This window comes from Scomber scombrus, chromosome 5, assembly GCF_963691925.1.
Source record: "Scomber scombrus chromosome 5, fScoSco1.1, whole genome shotgun sequence".
Lineage (NCBI taxonomy): Eukaryota > Metazoa > Chordata > Actinopteri > Scombriformes > Scombridae > Scomber > Scomber scombrus.
In genome coordinates this window covers 8765580-8787541 of record NC_084974.1, presented here as the reverse complement: position 1 = coordinate 8787541, position 21962 = coordinate 8765580, and the positions used below count along the sequence as shown (strand labels likewise).

General features: G+C 40.0%; 1 protein-coding gene across 4 annotated transcripts; it reads left to right on the top strand.

Annotated features, from left to right (window-relative positions):
* Positions 1 to 624: 624 nt before the first annotated feature.
* On the top strand, positions 625 to 16081 carry igsf11 (immunoglobulin superfamily member 11). 4 transcript variants are annotated; one of them, XM_062419837.1, is made up of 7 exons: positions 625 to 678; positions 8953 to 9160; positions 9675 to 9830; positions 11665 to 11727; positions 13194 to 13263; positions 15523 to 15734; positions 15837 to 16081. In XM_062419837.1, exons 1-7 carry the CDS (start codon positions 640 to 642, stop codon positions 16079 to 16081), a joined length of 993 nt encoding a protein of 330 aa, XP_062275821.1. In that variant the 5' UTR covers positions 625 to 639. The 4 variants fall into 4 exon arrangements, with proteins under 4 accessions (XP_062275821.1, XP_062275819.1, XP_062275818.1 ...); XM_062419835.1 differs by having other exon boundaries at positions 13116 to 13263; XM_062419834.1 differs by having other exon boundaries at positions 11665 to 11787; positions 13116 to 13263.
* Positions 16082 to 21962: the final 5881 nt, after the last annotated feature.

Genomic DNA, 21962 nt, shown 5'->3' with positions numbered 1-21962 from the left:
TTTCACAGGGTGGTCTAGATGTTTGTTTAGCTGCAGAGAGCATTTCAAAAGAAGAGCTTGGTTCAGAAATCATGTTTGTTTTGCTGTAAAGATAAAAGGATGGCAGAAGAGGAAGAACTGAGAGATTAAACACAAGTTTTTGCCTCTTAAAATATTGTACATTCACAAGTACATGGCAGATGTTTTGCTCATTATTATTTGAACTTATAGATCTACCTCTCTCTGCCTCATTGTCTCTCTCTATCTCTGACTCCCCTAAGACAAGTTTTCCAATATCACTGAAACAGGTGATCTTAAGTCAAATAGCCTGCAGAAAGACTTTGAACTTGCTTCTTGCTTCTTTTACAGAATGAGAAAGATCATACAAGATATATCTGTTTGCTACAGTTAAACATTTCCTCTTCTCTCTCTGTTCTCTCATTTTTATTTCCCTCTGTTATATATGGAATTCACAATATACAACTTCTCCCTGAGTGTCTATAAAGTACTGATCGCTGTCTCCTTCCTCCTGCAGTGTGTGTGCGGGCGCTGGATGTGACGGTGTCCCAGAGCAGTATCCAGGTGGCCCGCGGCCAAGCAGCCGTCCTGCCTTGCTCTTTCACCACCAGCGCTGCTCTCAATAACCTCAACATCATCTGGATGGTGATACCACTGTCCAATGCCAACCAGCCAGAACAGGTAGAGAATGAATCACTCACACCCACTCAGAGTGGTCACTGCCTTACATTTTACAATAAGGAAGCAGTTGGTTAAGTGCTGAATTAAAGGAAAGGAGTATTCTTGTAGCAGACAGAATCCTGTAAACCACTTTGGCTTTCTGTCCCTTCACTGTGAAATGAATGTAGTTGTGACAGATGTGATTATAAAGGTGTTTAGATGGAATAAAGAACTGTTTAGAGACGTACTGAGATGCATCTGACTTATTTTGTAATGTAACATTACTCTATACGCATCGTGCCGATGGCTTCACTGCTGCTTACATTACAGCTAAAACAGGTACTATAAAACATCAATCTTGAACAGTAGTAAGGTGTGCTCAGATACAGCGTAAAGAGAATTTCAGAGGTTGCAGAAATGTATAGAGGCGGACAAACACAGATTCCGCTAAGTGGCCTAAATTGAAATGATAAAATTAAAATGAATTTGCAATGCATCCACCAAGCGTGGCAAGAATCTTCAGCGCAACATCCATTCCCTGAAGATGGTGGTGATGATGATACATCCCAACGCTAATGTGCAATATTCGTGCCAAACGTGCATTAGCCTTTTGTGCAAAACTACACGCAGACTACAATAGTGATACAATCAAGCTTGAGCAGATACAGAAACTCAAATGTTCTCTTTTCGGTGCATCTGAACGCACCATTCAGTTATTAGTTATGTAACTTATAGATATATTAGATTAACGTAGAACTGTAGGGCTTGCAGGTGTGTCCATGGTCTAGATAACTATCACTTTCTACCTTCTTCTGTAGCCTGCAATGTCAAGTGGTATTTTTCTACCTTTAAAATTATGTATCAGCTGTATGGCAAAAAATATCCTGAAGCTCATTTACTGTTGAGTAGTTTTATTTTCATGCAGAAATACTGCATGATTTAGACCTTAGTTGTGTCTTGTTGGTGTTAATTTAGTCTCCCTAAAGTAGTTTCTCATCATCTTCGCTTCCTGGCTTGCTGCTCTTCTTTTCCATTGGTTTTTTTCTCACCTTCCCTCCCTCTCTCTCAAACTCTTCCTCCCCCCTTGTGGGACTTCTGTGATTCCATTTGAGTTGTTTAACATGCAGCTGCAGGCCGTACAAGCTCACCTGCCTCCCTTCACTTTGAACCCCGGCGCTGGTCGGCCGTCCAAATAATACAATCATCTTCTGCACTAATTACCTCACGCCCATGACAGGCTCTATATCGCAGCTGTTCTCACCACAGACACACAGACACACACACCAGCACACACACAAATGCAGACACACAAACTGGCATAAGACCAAATGCAGTGCAAAATCGCATGCATACATGCAGAGCTTGTATATATTTACTGGGTTCACACATACATGCATGCAAAGTGTAGAATAAAAGTGTGAAACCTGACATGCATACATCTACACATCCACAAATAGAAATCACACAGTGATGCTCTAATGTGTACACCTGTGGATCAAGGCTTATACTCTTATCTTCACACACACATACACACAGAAAAACTACAAACAACAGCAAATACACTAACACGTATAGCAACTTACTCATGGATCACTGCACGTGACTCTCAGATGCCAGCCGAGCAGTGATGGGTGCTGATACATGTGGAAGGCTGCATAACATTCATCTTCTCATGCTATACCTTCACACTGTATTGCATGACAGTTCATTTTAAAGGGACAGATTACATGGTTGCAACACCACATGTATGCACAAGTGGAAGAGCATCAAGGATAACATAAAAAAGCCACATGACTTATTTCCATCTTGTTCTTTGTTGTAGTTAGATGTTGTGGCTTGGTTTAATCTGGGTTTGGATCTTGGTTTTTAGTTTTCCCAAGGTGTAAGGAGAGTTTGTATCAGAGAGCCACACTGATGTTACTTAACTGTTAGCTAAGCCTTTTCATGGAGATGAGCCCAGTATTTATCAACAACCACCAGAGCTGAGTCATCTGCATATATGAACAAGTCACATTTTCATGTCATTAATGTACACTAGGAACAGCAATGGGCCTAGCACAGTTCCTTGGGGGACTCCACAGCTTAGGGGACGGGCTTCTGAGCAAGGGCAATTTACTTTACTTCCACTATCTGGTCCCTGTGTGACAAGTAAGACCCAAGTAAGTAGACCTGGCTCGGAAAAGTGAAGCCAATGTGGAAGTACATTATCTCGTCATTCTTTCTAATGGCCAGTAGGAGGCAAATTCACTGCCTCCAAAAAGAGGTCTGATTGTATAGATGTCTATGAGAAAATGACACTACTTCACACTTGATTTATTATGTTTATGGTCTCAATCACTTGTTTCAAGTGTTCTTCAATACAGCGCAATGTTCATTTTGTAAATTTTGACCCCATTAAGAGTAAAATACACAATGAACTAAGGTACAATTTAGAGGGTGGCTACTTCATGATTAACTAGTTTCTACCACAGCGGTGCCTGAGGTGCTATAGTTGGACCCTGAGAAGTTCCTCCCTACCTCTCATCCAAATATGGTCACTTCTCATCACTTATTGCTCCAAAATATGAAGATGGCGATGGTCAAAATACCAAAGTCGAAGCTACAAAATGGGAATCCCCGAGCCATTGATTGTTGTCACAGTGGCTACATCCAGTGTTTTAATGCAGTTTCTGGTAAGACCTCAGTCTTGCCAATGCTAGTGTTTCCAACCCAAGAGCCTTCAATTATGGGTCATCATCATTAGTCATCATCACCATACAGAATATGACATACATAGTTAAGTCCATGTCCATAATTAAGTCTGTGTATACGTTCAGAGGCATGCTGCACAGACAAGGTTTCAAGTGAGCATTATCATAAACAGTACATGGAATTTTTTAGAATGTAATGACACACAACAAGAAACAGTAAGCTGGAGTTCTACCATCGTGCTGTGTGCGTGAATTTGGTGCGCTGTCTAAAAAGTGAGCGATGAAATAAAGTGCTGCGTGGGGCGACAGTACAAGTGCAAGGTCATTTTAGAGGAAGAGAATGTCATAAATCATTACAGTTGATGCTAAAAGCCATTAAGAATTACTGAACAGAACTCACCCACTCACACACCCTCACATCCTGCGTTAGCACTTTGCCAAGCACACTTGGACCACCCAGATCTCTCTCTTCTCAAATTTGAATACCAGGTTCCGATTTAAAGAGACAATGCAATTTATTTGGCACTGTTACACTGTTTACTCCACATTTTAGGCTGTATAACTTAATGTTTCAAGTATGAGTTTCATATACTTTATGATTTGAGAAAATCTGCAAATCTGGTACATCTGGAGTCTGTTTAGATGAAGTAGTTAATACAAAGGAAAGGCAATTAAAAAAAAAAAAAAAATCTGAAAAACTTCTAAATACTCACCCTATCTTCCCAACACCAAACAGCAGACAGACACAGTAGCAACTAGCTGGGGAAAATAGTGGAGCATTTTGCAGCTTAATAGCCAGATATTTCCATCAGGAGTGGAAGTATAAATAGAACTGAAAGGAGAGTGAATATTGGACTCAAAATGAATGCTGATGTTGCTCTGTATTTGCTGCATGTGTAAATAGTTTGCTATGTAACCTTAAAAGGTGAAAATATGGCAATGTTGTTTTTAAATCTTGTTTCCACTGCAGGTTTAATGAGGATTAATAGTTTGACATTGGACAATTTAAGAGAGATGTATGATAACAGTGTTTGTTGTGTAAGGATTGAACATACTGTGCTTTAGCCATAAAACACTATCAGTGGGTTTAATGGCCTTGAGAAAGACACTTTGGATGACTTGAGGCATCCATGTTTGTATTTTGGTGGGAGTTGGATACATTGGAGCTTTCCCAGTCGTAATTACAAGTCAAATGCTGAAGGGAATGTTATTTACAAGTTGTAAACTGGTAATTAATCAATGTTACAGCTTCTTAAGCTGCAGTAAACCAATTGGGGGAAAAATAAGAAGCAACTGTTGGGACAGATTTTATATAACAGCTGTGTAGTAAATTCAATTCAATTTTGAATAAAGCTGCTGCCTTTGAAACTGCAGATAATGAGATTAATGTAAAAAAAAATGTCTTCACTGACTTTGTAGTGTTCAAATAACACTCAACCTTAAATCCCCATCTCATGATCTAAACTTAAGTGGTTGTAGTCGTGTTTGTTTACTCTGATTAACTGACATGCTGAGCTCAAGATTACAACGTGTAGCCATGTAGCTCAGAGAGGCGTATCTGTGTGTTTGTGTGTGTATGTTCATGTGTTGTTTTCTGTGTATATAATCTGTCTGATCAAACGTCCTGACCTCTTTCCTCTGGGCCACTAGGTGTGAGATAATCCAGATAAACACATGCAAACCACACACACACACACACAGACACCAAACAAGACAATGGTTTTATGTTTCCGATCTGTTCATCCTTTCTAAACTGTTTGCTGGATATCAGTGATTTATGCACTAATAAAAGCTGTAGTTTCACTCTTCTCTTGGACCATCTGTGAAACTAATTTCTAAAACTAATTTTGTAGTTGCAATCATTAAAAGAGTTGACATATCAAAGGTTTATGAGCAACACTTTGGAGACATTCCTTCATGGTGGTGAGCCTGGCAGTTTAATATTGTCACTGTCTTTTGAAATCCTTTCAAATCCAATTACATTAGTCAGAGAAAGAAAGTTGCTGAGAAAGTTTATTCAATCCAAGTCTGATTAACCGTCTTTGCAACGTATTTGTATTTTTGCTCAATTATATTTTTTGTCTGGAAGATAAGTTAGATATGTTTTTATCTGTTCCTGGATAGGAGGTGTTTGTTGATTTTTTTTAACCAATTGTAAAATTGTGCAGTTCAGTGAAATGAGGCTCTGTTGAAATTGAGGTCAGAGAGAATCTGTGGTGCAGAAATGATGTTAATCTGTAATTGAGAACATCTGTCATAGTATTTTAGCTGATCAGATTCTGATCCTTATCTGAACCTAACAATCCGCTAGAGGTTGTATCGGATAGATGCTGCATTCACATTATCTCAAAAATGTGGCCCTTTTCATGTGTTGCTACAACCCCATTCTGATTTCATGGTGAACAGATCAAAGAAAATGAACAAAGACATGAACTCAAAAATGGCATGTTGTGTGTCCGAGGCTCCAACTCCTCCCTATGGAGAGGCTGAGAAGAGGTTACACATGCTCAGCTTCACAGTATCTCGTATACAGTGATGTGATATGTTTTATTGATCAGTACAAAGGAATTCTTTTTTTATTTGCTTATCAGTATGAAGAGTCATTGACAGTACATATTTAAAGGTACAGTTTCAATGTCTTTCCAAAGGATACTACAGCAGTGAGTTGATGATATAAGGACTTGAACGCAGAACCTTTAGTTGACCTAACCACCCTGATTTTTTCAGATCCAGATGACTCACACTCTTGGTAACATTGCATACCGTAAAAGCAAGATCAAATGTGGACTAATATGTATGTACTCTAAGCAAACAGTAGTGAGATGGTGAGTGTATGAAGGCAGCTATGCTTTGAAAATTAACTTTAATGGCTTTCGAGAAAGTTCAGAGTGATCAATCTTTGTTTTTAATTAAAAGTATCAATGACTCAATCAGTGACTTGGCATCACAGCTCTCATCCATTGATAAAAAAGAGAACGGTGGCCATTGTGGCAGAAACACAACTGACTGGTATGACATCATCCTTACCACACATGGAAAATGGTTGGAAACACCATAAAGTATATGCACATTATGTAGTTCATGGGCTAAATTGTGCAAAACCAGCATTAAGTGAGTAAAAAGGATCTGAGCACATATTGTTCAGCGCATGTCTCAGAGGATAGAAAGAGATAACAGTGGCGGCTTACAGTCTGTAAATTGAAGGGAGACTGTAGGGGTTTAGAGGTTTATTCAGGCTTTATTGAGGCGGTGGCAGTATCCCTTGTGTCCAGGGCCAACAGGTCCTTTGGGTCAATCAGAAGTAGGCTATGGTCATGAGACTAGTGTGGTAATACAGAATATCCAGAGGCTTTCTGTATGCAGGATATAGTGTGAGTGGATGCTTGTACTGTATGTGTATAAGTGTGTGTATGAAGAGGAGTGCAGAGGATTTTAGAGAGGAAAGGATATAGCAGAGGTTTACTGCTGGGTCAGCGGTGGAACGTCCAGCTAGTCACTTGGGCCAGCAGAGTTCTTAGGGCCGTCCGCCATCTGAGCGTCAGCCATGACCTCTTTTCTCCCTGCGCACAGCGACAAAGCCAACCAGGCCATGCGAGAGGATGAGGTGGTATACACACATACATAAATATAGATCACATAGACACGTACAGACAATAGTTGGCATGCAGCACATTTTTAACTATGAAAACTGACCATTGAATTGCTATTTGATTATAAGCCTTGATTTATCCTTTTTTTTTTTTTTTCAATGTTAAAACAAATAAAAACCAACAGTTTTTAGTGCAAAAAAAGTGCCCAAAAAAAATAAAAAAGAAGCAAAGCATGGGCAGGTGAAAGATGCGGCTCAGGTTAGGACGTGCTTTAATCCTCTTCTCATTCATGCACACACACACAAACACACGCACGGACAGTGTTGCGGGTGAGGCCGATTGATTGGATCACTTTCACCGGGCACGCAGATTATTTTGTTAGGTCATCAGGAGTGTCGAGCCAGGTCACACCGATGCCGCCCGCTGGAGAGAGATACAGGCAGGTAAGCTGTGAGAGACAGACAATGAGAAAAAGACATTACTGAGTAAATTTAAGTAAGGCCATACAGTTATTAGCACCCTGTAGAGACTGAGACAGTTGCTGTGACCGAACAATCACACACACTCAAAACTGATACACTCCGTGTGAGTAAATGAATCTTCACTGACACGCTGAAACACACAGACACACAGACACACACACACACACACACACACACACACACACACACACACACACACACACACACACACACACACACACACAGAGGAGATGCAGTTGCAGGCTCTCCTCACAGCTGAGGAGCTGCCTATTCATCTGCACATAAGAGGACAAAGCGAGTCTACTGCACTCAGGAAATTGCAGCCGCGCAATTTACAACCGTTAAGCAGCAGTGGAGGACACAGTCACATACACAACCCTGCACTTTCATCAGAACTATCACTCTTACACACACACACACACACACACTCCTACACACACATGCACGCACACACTGAAGCTGGTTGTTTCCCTGCCTGGGTCTTTGAACAGTTCAATGAGGGCTCTTTTCACCAAAGTGAATAGCCCCTCTGATTCCCCTCCGTGCTTTGTGTGCATGTGTGTGTGCGTGCCCATGTGTGAGTTGGTGCGTGTGTGTGGGAGTGAGTGCCGGGCTTTTGTGCACATACTGTGTGTTTGTGTGCGTCCTCTTCATCTTTTGTGTGGGCCCAGCTGAGGGGTGAGAGCTGTTTTGCATGTGGCTCGGCCTCACAAATGAGCTGTTCAGTCCAAGTTTGAAGCCCGGGGGAAGCTTTTGAACAAATTGATCTTTCATTGCTCTTAAATTTGGACCTGATACAACCTCACCTCAACCCGAAGGCGTGAATTAATCTGTCCAAGAGTGTTCTTGCTTTGATTATTCTCAAAGGTCACAGATGTAATGATGAAAGTTGAGGTTTTGATGCATTTTCTCACTGAATCTGATTCCATATGCAGAGGACTGCCTGCATTGCTACACATGGATTCATCAGATTGCTGTTTATATGTTTCTAAGTCAAAATGTTTTCAATTATGCATACCATTTAGTGGATGCTTTTATCTGAAGAGCCTTATAGTACCATTAAAGAATACTTTTAGTATGTGCTCCTTACCCTGAAATCGTCCTCTACTCACTGAAGTAGAAAGAACCACTCACAAATAAAAGGTTTTTTGGTTTCTCTGTCTGTTTGTTTGCTGTGTCTTAAGATATACAAGTTCTGTTCACTCTTTTACTTACTCTGTCCACTGTCAAGCTGTTTTCAGCATCTCAATAGAACTAGGTCTCCCTCTAGTGAGGGATATTTGTAATAGTCAGAAAAAAATGTTTGAATAATACTCATATACATTTTTTGTCTATAGGAGTACCTAATTTTCAGTTTTTCTTTTCTTTTTCTTCACACTTTATTTGCCACCTATGTCTCTCTCTACCTCTCATCCTTCCCCATGCACTTCCTTTTTTTCCAAACTTTTCTTTAAACTTAATGTCTTTCTCTGCATCCCCTACCTTGTCCGTCTCTCTTCCTTCCCTTCCCCTCTCTGTGACGCCCCGTTCCAGGTGATCATTTACCAGGGCGGCCAGGTGTTCAGCCTCGCCAACCACCTCAATGGTCGTGTGGGCTTTGTGGCCACCATGCCAAGTACAAGTGCCTCCATCTTCATCAACAACACCCAGCTGACAGACACTGGGACCTACCAGTGCCTGGTCAACAACCTCCCAGACAGAGGGGGGCGCAACATTGGCGTCATTGGGCTCACCGTGCTGGGTAACTAAATGCAGCAGTGCTACAGATTGATTATTTATTTATTATTGTTTGAAGGTTCAGAAAGATAAGATAAGACTAGTCAACGAATAAGGCAGGATAAGAAATTTTTATGCACTTTTATCACATCTCTATTAACTTAGATCTTGTAGATTTATCCTGTTTGCCCAAAATAAACATTAGATGTCAGTTAAGGTAAAAATAATATTACCTATCTTATGTCCAGATTGCAAGAATAGTGGCCTTACTTGCTTAATTTTGATTTCTACTATTTCATTGTTTGAATCATTTGGTCAAAGGCAACAGTATTGTAGAGCTCTGAAGTAAATGTAGTCTTCATCATTATGACAAAAATACAGGAGATTGAAGCTGAACCAGAGGAATCATTTTAAGCAGCAAGTAAGCATGGTTGGATTGCAGCTATTTTGTATATGCAGTTTCTCCTGCAATTAGGAAAACATTATATTTGCTTTGTGAACTGGTTAACATGACACCACCCACTCTCTCCATCTGCCAGTGCCCCCTTCGGTGCCGGCATGTCGAATCCAGGGCACGCTGGATGTAGGAAGTGACATCATGCTGTTTTGCAGCTCGGATGAAGGTATTCCAACGCCGTCCTACTCCTGGGAGAAGCTGGACGCGCTGCCCAAGCTGCCGAGCAACGCCATGCAAGGTATTAGACACAAGCTGGCCGTCGGAGTACCCTTTTGCCCCACCTTTGCTGGTAAATCTCACACGCATAGCGCAGCTCAGATTCAGCAACAATCCCACCATCATCGCCACCCGTTCTGTGCCAGGCCTGAACTACTGCCCACCCTCTGATCCTGCTGAGGGGTGATGATTGATGGAAGGATGGATGAAGTGATTCAGATGTAAATTTGTGACTGAGTGTGTGTGCATGTGTCAGAAATGTGTGAAAGCAAATGAAGTGATCATGCTTTTGTGGTGTGATAATGTTCTTCCTCCTTCTCTCATGCTGAATACCAAACTCTGCAACAGTTTTTCCACCTAATTCAAACATTTGTTTGAACTGGACTGGTGCAATCACTGAAGTAAAACCTGTGCAGCTATTCTCAGATCCACCAGGATCACAGCAGCAGGTGTGTTGGAGTTGCAGGTGGTTTTCAGCATCAGAAAGCATTGGTGTAGTAGACTCTCCTTTCTTTTCCAGCTTTACCCATTGCACAGTCAAATAACCTTAATCAGTGATTGCTTGTGTCATGTGTACACTACTGGTCAATAACAGCTGCTATACAAAGAGCAACATCAACTGCAGACAGCAGATTCCAACAGTTTTTTTTCTTAGGCAGCTATAGAGACAAATTATGTGGACACCTGCTGAGAGTGGACTGTAAATGTGAAGAAAATGAATCACAATTGCAAATTAAGCTACACAAGTGCTTCATATTGTGTTGAATACATTTCAGCCATCTGCATTTGTTAGCTGCTAATTGGTGGGTCAGGCACTTTAATAAGATAACATCTTAAAGCTTCAAAGAAGCCCAATCATGTCTCATCTGAATTGCAATTGCACTGGTCAAAAAACGTCACGAAATGAAACTACCTAATGTTAACATTATATAGAGGATTTATAAACACTGGTAATTGCACGTAAGCCATGTAACATAGCACAAACCACAAGCTACTAACATTGCATGTTGATATTATTTTTGAACTTGGAAATCCTACTATTGAAATAAAAATTCAATTGTCTTTTGGCATTTCAATTAAAGCTATTAGAGGGTATCACACCCTGTGCTTACAAAACCTAAACACCAGTTCACTAAATTAATATAGGCCTATGCTTCAGTTGCTCATGAATACTGTATTTGATCCTAGTTTTACCTGATTTGACATGTCTGATGTCATACACTGAAAGAACAGGCCTTGTTCTTTTGTATGGTTTATATGTTTTATTGATTTGAGTTTGTCTTCTGCTGTTTGCATTTGATTCATATTGAAATGAGATCCAGGATTTGTCACTGTCAGTCTTATCTCTCAGTGTGTTGTGTTCAGTTTGATACATATATGTGCTCAAGCAGTGATAGATCATGTCACCGTGAAGAGAGCAGAAGAACACCTGTCTCACTTCCTGCAACTCATGGTGAAGCCTTTTTTAATGAAGCCAGTAGTGTATTACCCCTGTTAACTCCGTTCATTCATCATTTGTAGCAGAAAGGAATATGCACCTTTACTTTACTGAATAGTATACTTCACTTGCACACCCTGTATTAAAGGTATACAGCACCCCCTATTGGTAGATGTTAGTAGTTCAGTTAAATATATTCTGTATGGTCAACACTTGTCAATGTTAAATGACTTCTTTGGTTTAAATGAATTCAAAATCATTTAAAGTAATCCACATGTGACATATAGGCACTCTTCATGTAAATGTTTCTTTCTTTATTTCATATGTTTGTGTGCTTGGACACTGTGCTCCGTGTCCCTGTATTTGTGTATTTTTTTAATACCTTTAGTTACTATGTGGTTCTGTGTGTGTCCACCAGACCAGATGCAGGGCACTGTAACACTGAGAAACATCAGCACCAGCACCTCAGGACTCTACCAGTGTACCTCCAGCAACGCAATTGGCAAGAGCACCTGTCTTCTGAACCTTCAGGTTGTAGCACGTAAGTATACACTGACACACTGCTGCTGGATGAATGTGGCACTTTTACTGTCATATGGTACAGACATGTTTATTTATAGATAGAAAAGCCACCTCCCCATTTCACTCACTGATAGATGAAGATAAAGAAGCCTTATCCTTGAGTGACACTTGATAGAACAGACAGGTAAACAGGGGAAACATGGAAATAAAACAATACAATAAAAACAGCACAAGAGCAGAACATCTTGCAGACAGCAGAACTCCCCCACATTTGACACCAATCACACAAAAAGACAAGTTAAAACAGAGATGGTTTGGCTCATGCGTCATGCAGGGTCAGACAGTTAAACAAAACAACAATCTGGCAGTGTATGACAGGCTGACACCCAGTGTCAGAAGTGCAGGCAAAAAGACAGCTGAGTGCTGAGTCGTCTGCCAAAGACAGCAATGGATCTCAATTATTTAACTACAGGCAATGCCAACATGGAGCAGATGTAAATACTCAGAAAGTTGAAGTTTTACATCAAAATGTTCTATTCCATCCCTGTTACTACTGTTTTCAGTATTATTTAAAAAAAATAAAAATAAATCAGGTTAATAAACACTGTTCGTATATGCCATTGTGCATTAGAAATACATGTTTCATAGCCATTTCACAATCCTGATTTAGAAACAAAACATATTTTATAATGTACTGTTAAACCACACCTTAGGTCGGCCCTATGGGGTGAACAACAATCCACCATTTACCCAAAGCACCTTTTACCACCATGGAATTGATTAACAAAAACATACACAACAAACAAGACACTAAATGACTTCTAGAAACAATCAAAATACAACAGAAACACTAAATCACAAAAAATCCCACGTTGAGGCAAGAATAGCAGTCCACAAACAAGATGCCTCCTCTCTGTCACAGGAAGCTGGAGCATTAACCTCTTCCTCCCTGGGCCAGGTGCACCTCATTGAGGACTGATTAGGTGTAAATGACCTGGCTGGAGCAATACATAGGAGAGGAAAAGGACACAAAGCACAGCACACAGTACACAATTGTACTTTTTAGACAGTGGCTGTTATTTAGGGAACACTTGAGTCTTATTACCTGAAACTCATGACCTCAACTTGCTACTTTATGTCAAAATCAAACATTGATTGAAATGCACAAATAATCTTGAACACAAGCTATTCAACTTATTATATTACTTTTGTCATGTTATTTATTTTCCTGCAACCCACCAAACTCTCTCTTCAGCTGAGGACTGTTCTGGTTGATTTTGACTAAACTCTATGTAAATTATTTGGCAAACACTTGTGACACTGTCCCCTCCTTTCTCTGTCCTGCAGCCCAGCCTCAGAGTGTGGGTCTGATAGCAGGGACCATCGCTACTGGAGTCCTGGCTGTCATCATTTGCTCCCTGTTAGTGGCGGTCACACTCTTCTACTGGAAGAACAAGAACAAATATGACGAGGAAGAGATCCCCAATGAAATCAGGTTGGCCTTTGATTGCTGATTTTTCTCTTTCTGTGCAGAATGGTGCTTTGGTTTGTTTCAATCAAACACATACAGTATGGTTGACCAGTAATGGCCATATGTTTCACTATAAATAGTACACACCTATGCTGTATATGATGCAAAGTATCACTGTGTTTCTGACCTGCTGTGTTTATATTTCAACCAAATTTCACCAGTGGAGAAGCAAATGTTAAAGCTGCTGTAGTGCATAAAGAACAGATAATATAGTGCATGTATTGGAGTTGTGTCTAAGGGGAAGTCAAGCAGTTTACCTGTGTATGTATTTCATGCAGTGGCAGAGACTACATTTGTGGCCTATTTACTGTATTTTAAACGGCTGTAAAAAGCAGCAGCAGCTTTGTGTTTCTCATTGTAGAATACTAACAAAGATGCAGCTCAGATAAAACCCTGGCCAGTGACTTGGATTTCAAGAACGGAGCATTCAGCTTAATTTTATCTCGTTGAAGCAATTTTTTCCCCCATCATCACAGCCTAATTTGCCTTTTCAAACAGTCTGTGAAGCTCTGTCAGTTGTTTGAATGGGCAGCAATTTCAGCTCTCAATCTCGCCATGAATCATTTAGAAGATAAATCATTGTTCGGATATGTGATGTTTTGGCTGATTGGAATAACAACTGCATCATTTTGGGCTGAAATCCTGCATTTACAATTTCTACCCCTGCGGCTCTGCTTTTCCTGCAAATCACAAGAGAGATGTTTTCTCAGAGCCAAATGTATGACTAGCTCATCTACTTAAAATCATTCATAAAACATCAATTATATAAGTTATGTTTGATTGGACTGTATATCAAAAATTTGTTGTAGTTTTTTAATGACATGTTGCCTAATTGTAGTGGTGGCGGACACAATATTCTAAACACCTTTTATGATGTAATTTAATATAAAAGCCCATCTGCGGTTGAAGTTTTGTGTCCAGTATTGTGCTGCAAGATGATCTGATGGCAGAAATGAACAAATAACTATTTAGAGTCTCAGTATGTGCTGCAAGATGACTGCATAGTAAAGCTCTTTTAATTTTTTATGCATCATTAAGGACGTATGCTAAATATTAAAAAAAAAAAAAACTAACTGACTATCTTAGTGATATCATTTCTCATATTACTGATGTCTTCAAAAAAATACAGCCATCAGTCATTCGTTCATTTTATTTACACCTGTGCTTTTCCAACTATAACATGTAAAAAAGTATTTTGTGAAAAAGGTCTATTTCATTTCTTTGAACTTAGCGCTACAATTCAGAATAACTTCATAACCATATAGATGCCATTTGATGCCTATAACTTAAACACATGTAAATCTTACAAACTATAAACTTTACTATATCAAGGAGGGTATTTGTAGTGGTATTTAACTCGTCCTTTTGAGCATCTATTGGTGATTTTAAAAGTAGCAATAGTTGATTTTTTTGGCAAAACACAACAATGAGATATCATCACTTTATAACGCTGATGTGATAGACTTGTTAGCAAAAAGCTGCCAATTTTACACATCCAGCAGACACAGGTCATTCTGGCTCCATCATACCTACTGGAAATGATCATAGCCATTCTGGTGTTTGTCTGTCCACTGGTGTCACACTCACAGCTCCTTACGCATTGGGTTTATGTTTGTGGGGGCTGCTCGTGTCTCTGAAGTGTGATATTCACTTGTGAATATATATAGATACCATTCATTTATTGGCAGTTGACATAGAGGTCACTGGTAATGATGCATTTTTAAATATCTTTCGTGTTTGTAGTCCGTCAAACAGAGAGAACAAAGTAGAAAAGTGGGGGAAGGAGACACAGATAGATGCTACGCACATTCACAGAGTTGTTTTCTGGCCACCCTGATTTTAGGTCTGTTTTGGTCTTCACTAAGTCCTGAGAGAAAAATCTGACCCTTAAGGTGCTACATGGTCAACATCGTTGACGCCCTAGTTTCTAACTTTGTCTGCAGTTGGCTGCTGGGCAGTTATCGAGAATGAGAGTGAACCAAAACAGTACGATTGAAGACCATAATACTAAAACATTGAGCTAAAACGCTGGGGAATTGTGGAGAAATGTGATTCTCTGTGGGTTCAACACAAGTAGTGACTTTTTTCACATTGGTTATTAATTAATTGTAATATAACATATATTGATTTTTAATTTTGTAAGATTTTTTTTAAGCAAGCCAATAGATATGTATTTTGATGTCAGATGTCAAACTGACTCTTTTTAAAATATCTCCCCAACAGAGAAGATGACCTTCCTCCCAAGAGGTCATCATCAGTGAAGGCTTTCCATGCAGACGCTTCATCCTCAGAGAATGACACACTGACGTCTACCAACACCTACAACAGTCGCTACTGGCACAACCCAAAACCCAACTATGACACCAACTCCTACACCCGCTACAACGGAGACACACGTCAGACCTTCTCTGCAGCCACCCATGGAGCACATGGACACGGACAGGCCCAAAACGCAGGACACGGCCACAGTTCTGTGGCCACAGCACCAGGCTCAGCCCCTTTGTCCCGCCACGCACCGCCCACCACGGCAACAACAACAACATCCTTTGCCAATGGCAGCCACACGCTCCCGCCACCCAAGACTCTGGTGGTCACCACAAACTCTGCTCCGTCTCCCCCCACCATGGTGCGCAGCAACGGCTCTGTGAGCCTAAAGCCAGTGGTGACATCCACACACGGGCAGCACACGCACTCCTATGCAGTGAGCCAAGCCACGCTGGAGCGGATGGGGGCGGTGCCTGTAATGGTGCCTGCCCAAAGCAGAGCGGGCTCGCTGGTCTGAAGTCTGATTTGGTAAACTGTTTGCTTTGACGAAAAAAAAAGACTACATTAGTTTTTGGTTGTGATGTTTGAAATCCACTGATGAAAAACAGACAGAATATGGGCTGAAGCAGCCCGCTGCCCTTTACAGCTGTGTCTTTCTGTATGTCTCGACCTTTTTATCTCAAAACAAACTGATTTTACAGTGCAGAGTTCATTTAATGCCAATTCCTTGAAAGAACAGGACCTTCCATTTTATAGACGAGTACTACATGGAATCAGGTCAACCCCTACATGGATGGACTTTCCTGGTGAATGTGGTGAGAACTAGTTCTCAACCACTTTTGGACGATTTCACAAAGCTAGAGTGAAATTTCCTGCACAACCTCGATCTCCAGATCTTTTTCAGGGCTGGATCATTGTGATGATTGTGTTTTTTTTGAGCTGAAAGCAATGCAAGGCATTTTCATCTCAGTGTGTCCATACTGCATGGTCAGTGAGAAGTGAGCTTGGATTCCCACATAAATGCATGTGTCCCTTGTTTTAGGATAACAAATTAAGTCCATATTCTTTGAGATAATTTCTTCTCACAGTTGTTATTTTGATTGATGGTAATGATAGTGATGATGAGGATTATTACGCACTGAAGAAGTGAATGTTTAAAGTCTGTTAAGGGTGACCCAAAGGATGAAAGTATAAGAATAAAATTAAGTTGGTTGAAATTGCCTTAGAAGCGTAGAGAGCGAGGGACTTTGTCAGGTGCAATACATCACATAATAAACTTCACTGAATGCAAACATTTTAATTATGTTTTTGCACTTTTCTGAGCAATTATATCAAAACTGCTGTCTTATATAGAATAATTCAGTCTTACTAATGAAATGCTTTACCCATACATTATAAATCATAATATTTCTGCACATACAGTAGTGGGATATGACACAGTACTGGTGATACTGTATTTAAAGACAGTTTATAAAATAATACAAGTGCTGGATTCTTGTTTAAACTTGCAGATGGAGCTCGTTGTAGTCTTTGCTGTGTTCATCCTTGCTGTTGTCCTAATCTGGTACATGTCACATCATTGCTGCTTCAAGAAGATGTGGATAAGAGGATGTCTTATGTCATAATTTCTTTATAAAGAGATATATATATTTAAAGATTTCTCTTCCCCCCCCCCCCCCCCCCCCCCCCTGGACAAAATCAAACGCCGACTATTTTCTACTGTACATATTGTAACTACAACAGTAGGCTAGATTATGGATCAAAGAAAATACATTACATGTCTGATTGATACATACTTTACAACTCATGTGTCTTAATTTTTTGTTACGTTAGACAACAAGCTCAATTTGATAGACAGCGTGATTGATTTCGATAAAGGGATGGGTTCTTTTTTATATTTTCATTTTCTAATGAGAATTGCCATTTCAGTTCAAGATCTGGGGTAAATACAATATGGTTTAATACTTATGGTCATATGTTTTACTATAAATACTTCACACCTATGCTGTATATGGTGCAAAGTATCACTGTGTTTCTGACCTGCTGTATTTATGTTTTAACCAAATTTTAGCAATCCTCGTTTCTTTCTGTGCATGAACCGAATGCACAAGTGATACACACAGCTATGATACAATATTTCAAACAGCAATTATTTGTGTGTTACATGCAGTATTGGAATGTGTGTTGTTATTATTATTTTTCTTTCTTTTAAAGCAATTTTTTCTATACATCTAACTTATGGGTTTTAATTAAATGCGCTGTGTTTGCATTTAAAGTCTTACAGAAACATATTTGTGTGCTAACAATACAGAATAAGAATTAACAGATACAATCTCATGACTTCTGGTAAAAACGTTTTTGTATTATTATTATCTCACCACTTCACTGACTCCAACACTTCTTTATATGAAGATTACTACATTAATGTCTCTCATGCCATGTCCAAGTGTGTGTTAGATGGATCCAATAAAAAGTGTGAATGAAGTTACATTTTTAAAAAAGCTGGAAGGTTAGAAAGTAAATTTGGAATGATATTAACTTACAGTATTAAGCATATAAGCAATAAATACTAGCCATGGTGATGTACTTTTGTATTATTGATGTTATCCCTTAATTCACACATTTATGGATGGAGTCTCAAAAATATACCCGGTGAGTACTGGTTTTCCATCCGAGTTTGTAATACTGTACACAAACCTGTTTCTTATGATTTTGCCCCAAAAGTCATGATGGAAATGGCTTGTAGTTTGAATTCTTTATTTGTCAATTTATCCTCTATTCTATCAATCACTACAGCATGTACTGGTTCAGATCAATTACAAAGATCATGTCCATCTACACTGACCCAGGCCTAGGTCTGACCACAGCTACTCATCTGCTGTGTAGCTGAGTTGTTGCAGAATAGTTCATCTTTTATTTTATCTCAAGTTTGCTCTCCTGCCTACAACAAACACGCAAACACACAGGTCAAACGATCAGTTTATCATAAACGTCATCTTCCCTCCTTATTCGTCTGTCAGTGTTTTCACCGTGAAGTCTTCTGTCTATGTAGATCCCGATCACCATCTGTTCCAGTGTCCCTGCCCTGAACACTGGCTGACAACATTAGAGAAAAACTTTTCTCCTGAGATCCCTGGAGATATTCTTCCCAGAGAGAATGAGAGACTGGAAAAAGCTAAACTGAGATTATTTAACTCTTAACTCTGCCCTACATTTGCAGGAGCAATAGGGGGAAAGTGAGCACAATCGGTAGAAAACTACTGAGGTTTAAACCCATATTATATAAAGATCTCATCTTCTACCCCAACCATTAGGTTGGCGTATGGTACACAAGGTGGTTCATGTGTTGTGTATATAAATGAATAAGGACATGTGATATATTGCCAATAGTAAAAACCAATCTGTATATATGTAAAGAAATACATATTGTTCTTACTGTTGGGTTGAGATGAAATAGGAAAAATAACACTGGAACTTGTAGTGAATAAATATTGTTAATACATTCTAGTTGGCATCCTGCTCATTTGTGTGTTTGTGTGTGTGTGTGTGTGTGTGTGTGTGTGTGTGTGTGTGTGTGTGTGTGTGTGTGTGTGTGTGTGTGTGTGTGTGTGTGTGTGTGTGCGTGTGTCTAACTGCTTCATGTATTCAAGGTGAATCTATGAAAGTCACTTTTTAAATACGAAATAAATATAGAAGATAGAAAAATACACCCTCAAGTGGAACATGATCATTAATGAATAATGACATTGTACTGCATTTTAATTACATTTATTATATATCTAATATATATTTAATATATTTTGCATAAAATATCTCATTTAGATAGCGTGTTGAGGAGGAGCTGCTGGGCCCCACTGGCAGAATACTGTGTAATATTAATACCACATTTCAGGGTTTGCTCAGCAAGCTTTCTATGAAACACATTCATTGAGCCTTTGGTGCTGCTGCAGGCTGTTAAGGCAACCATAAAGAAAAGAGATCTGTACAGAATAACAATATGAAAAAATATGCAAGTGTGCTAGTTTCTTTGTGCACTTGTGGGTTCTATTCCCAAGACAAATTGTGTAATACTGCAAAAAAAAAAAAAAAAAGATATCGTAAGTGTATTGTAAGTAAAGCTGCAGATTCCAATCCACACTGGATACGTGAACACATACACATTAAGATGTGCAATTATTTTCTGTTTACACATTTCCTCTGTGCTGCTCATCCTCACAGTTTAGCTGATTGCAATTTTCAGTTGCTTTGGCACATTTCCCGAAACAGCTCATACGCACAGAAAAATACTAAAAAGGTTGTAACTCACCCAAAACCTTTAATTGATGTTTCAAAATTGAGTGATTGTGTCAGTGAGTAAGCCACTGTCATCAAAATGATTAGTTCCTCTCCCTGCAATGGTCACACAACACAGAACAATATAGTAAACAGAAAAAAAATTGAATACTGAAACAAAACATAGGCTGACTCTATGTAGTAGTATAGTAGGAAAATGAAGTAAATAGTGCATGGAATCATAGGACCTCCTGTTGCTTCTGTCTGTTCGGTCACAGATTGTCATCAACCTCACACCTATGTTCTCCCTTGCAATGCAGCAGGGGAAGAATAATCTTCACAACCATCCTCTCTATGCACCTGCTGTTGCTCCATCAATAGCAGCATACGTTGCAGCATTTATCTGAGCAGGCTCCTTCATGTTCTCTAACTGCAGTAACTCGCTCTGTAAATGCTCATGACTTACACCTGTGAGCTCACTGGACAGCGCATGCCATTGGATGATCTAAGAAGTAAAAAAAAACTCCTTTACTTTACGACCATTCCATATCCATGCAGTTTATGAAACAAGGGCTCGGCAGATTTTCGTAAGTGTTGTGTAATGAGTGACTGAATGCATGTTTCTGCTCATTACTGCCTATACTGTGCCATATTATCCTGATATTCACATATCTCATCAAACTGGGGGTATCAAGAGTTTTATGTATTGCCCTGAATTATAGATTAGATTGTGATTAAAGGAACGGTTGTGTATGTGTGTGTGTGTGCTCTGTTGGTATGTCCATGGTGTATTTAGCTGATTTATACCAGGCCATGCTTATTTCAACAAGCTCATGAAGCCCTGTAAAGTGTAGAAGTAAGACATGAACCACTAGGGGGCAGTGTTTATACACTCATGCAGCTCAGAGTTGCAGAAGGCTGTTCTACGGAGCCCGAGGGGACATGGAGAGCAGAAATGTTTTTTATATACTTATCTCGGGATCCTGATTTAGTTATCATGGGATCCTGAGATAACTTTGTGACGTTAATGTACTTCCAGGTCAGGGAGGAAAGAGAAGAGGCAGAGAGATCGAGAGGGAAGGAAGGGGGAGAGAGGGATGGAGAGGAGGGGTAGAAAGAGAAGGAGGGAGCAACAGAGACGGAGTGGGGAGGAAGGGGAGAGAGAGATGGGGAGGAGGGGTAGAAAGAGAAGATGGGAGTAGCAGAGAAAGAGAGGGGAGAAGGGGGGGTTGAGAGTGGGGAGGAAGGGGGAGAGAAAGATGGAGAGGAGGGGTAGAAAGAGAAAGAGGGAGTAACAGAGACAGAAAGGGGAGGAAGGGGGAGAGAGAGATGGAGGGTGGGGGTGGTATGAATGCTGTTATTTAGAGCTTGATTTAAGTTGATCTGTATGTACAGCTCTTCCTAAATGTATTAATATATTGTTTTTAACAGGATGAGTTGGATGACACTGCACAGGTTTGGAATTCACACACCATCAGGCCATCGAGAAACCTGAATGTCCCCAGCGTTCGGCCTAATGTGATGTATGCTGTTCCTGAACTTTACCAGACAACAGATTTCCTCTCCCTTGTTGAAGATGAACACATACAACTGTGCAAAAATGAGTGTGTCTTTCTGTTGGCTGTACCACGTGATCCAAATGTTTATGATCTCTGCAATATCTTTATGGCTGAGTCCCGTCTTACTCCACCAACAGATCCATACCAATGAGGAGAAAAGTGCCAAATTTGTAAATTATTGCTCATGAGGGACTTTCACTCGTAGCCTCACAGAGGTACCGGGACACCCCACATGTCTGTGGGACGGAGGGATAGGGTCTAAATTTCAATAATCTCTTAGAAATGTGGGAACATAGAGCTGTGGGAACATAGGGCCTAAATTTCAATAATTTCTTAGAAACCTGGGAACATAGAGCTGTGGGAAAAGAGGGGCTTAATTTCAATAATTTCTTAGAAACTTGGGAACATAGAGCTGTGGGAACGCTCTGTGTAGCTCTGAAACTTCCACTCATACAATACACCAACTTCGCCAATACAGAATCACTCCATGCTAAAAGTAACTCTCTGTCACTGCTGCCTGCCAACTGTCAGCATCAAGAAGTGCTGCTGACTCATCTGTTTGTGCAC

Excerpts from the sequence above, each read along its gene's own strand:
- igsf11 (XM_062419834.1), top strand. The coding sequence starts at position 640 with ATGGTGATACCACTGTCCAATGCCAACCAGCCAGAACAG. Across the intron at positions 679-8,952 it reads ATGCCAACCAGCCAGAACAG|GTGATCATTTACCAGGGCGG; the intron begins GTAGAGAATGAA and ends GCCCCGTTCCAG. Across the intron at positions 15,735-15,836 it reads CACCCATGGAGCACATGGAC|CAACATCCTTTGCCAATGGC; the intron begins ACGGACAGGCCC and ends CGGCAACAACAA.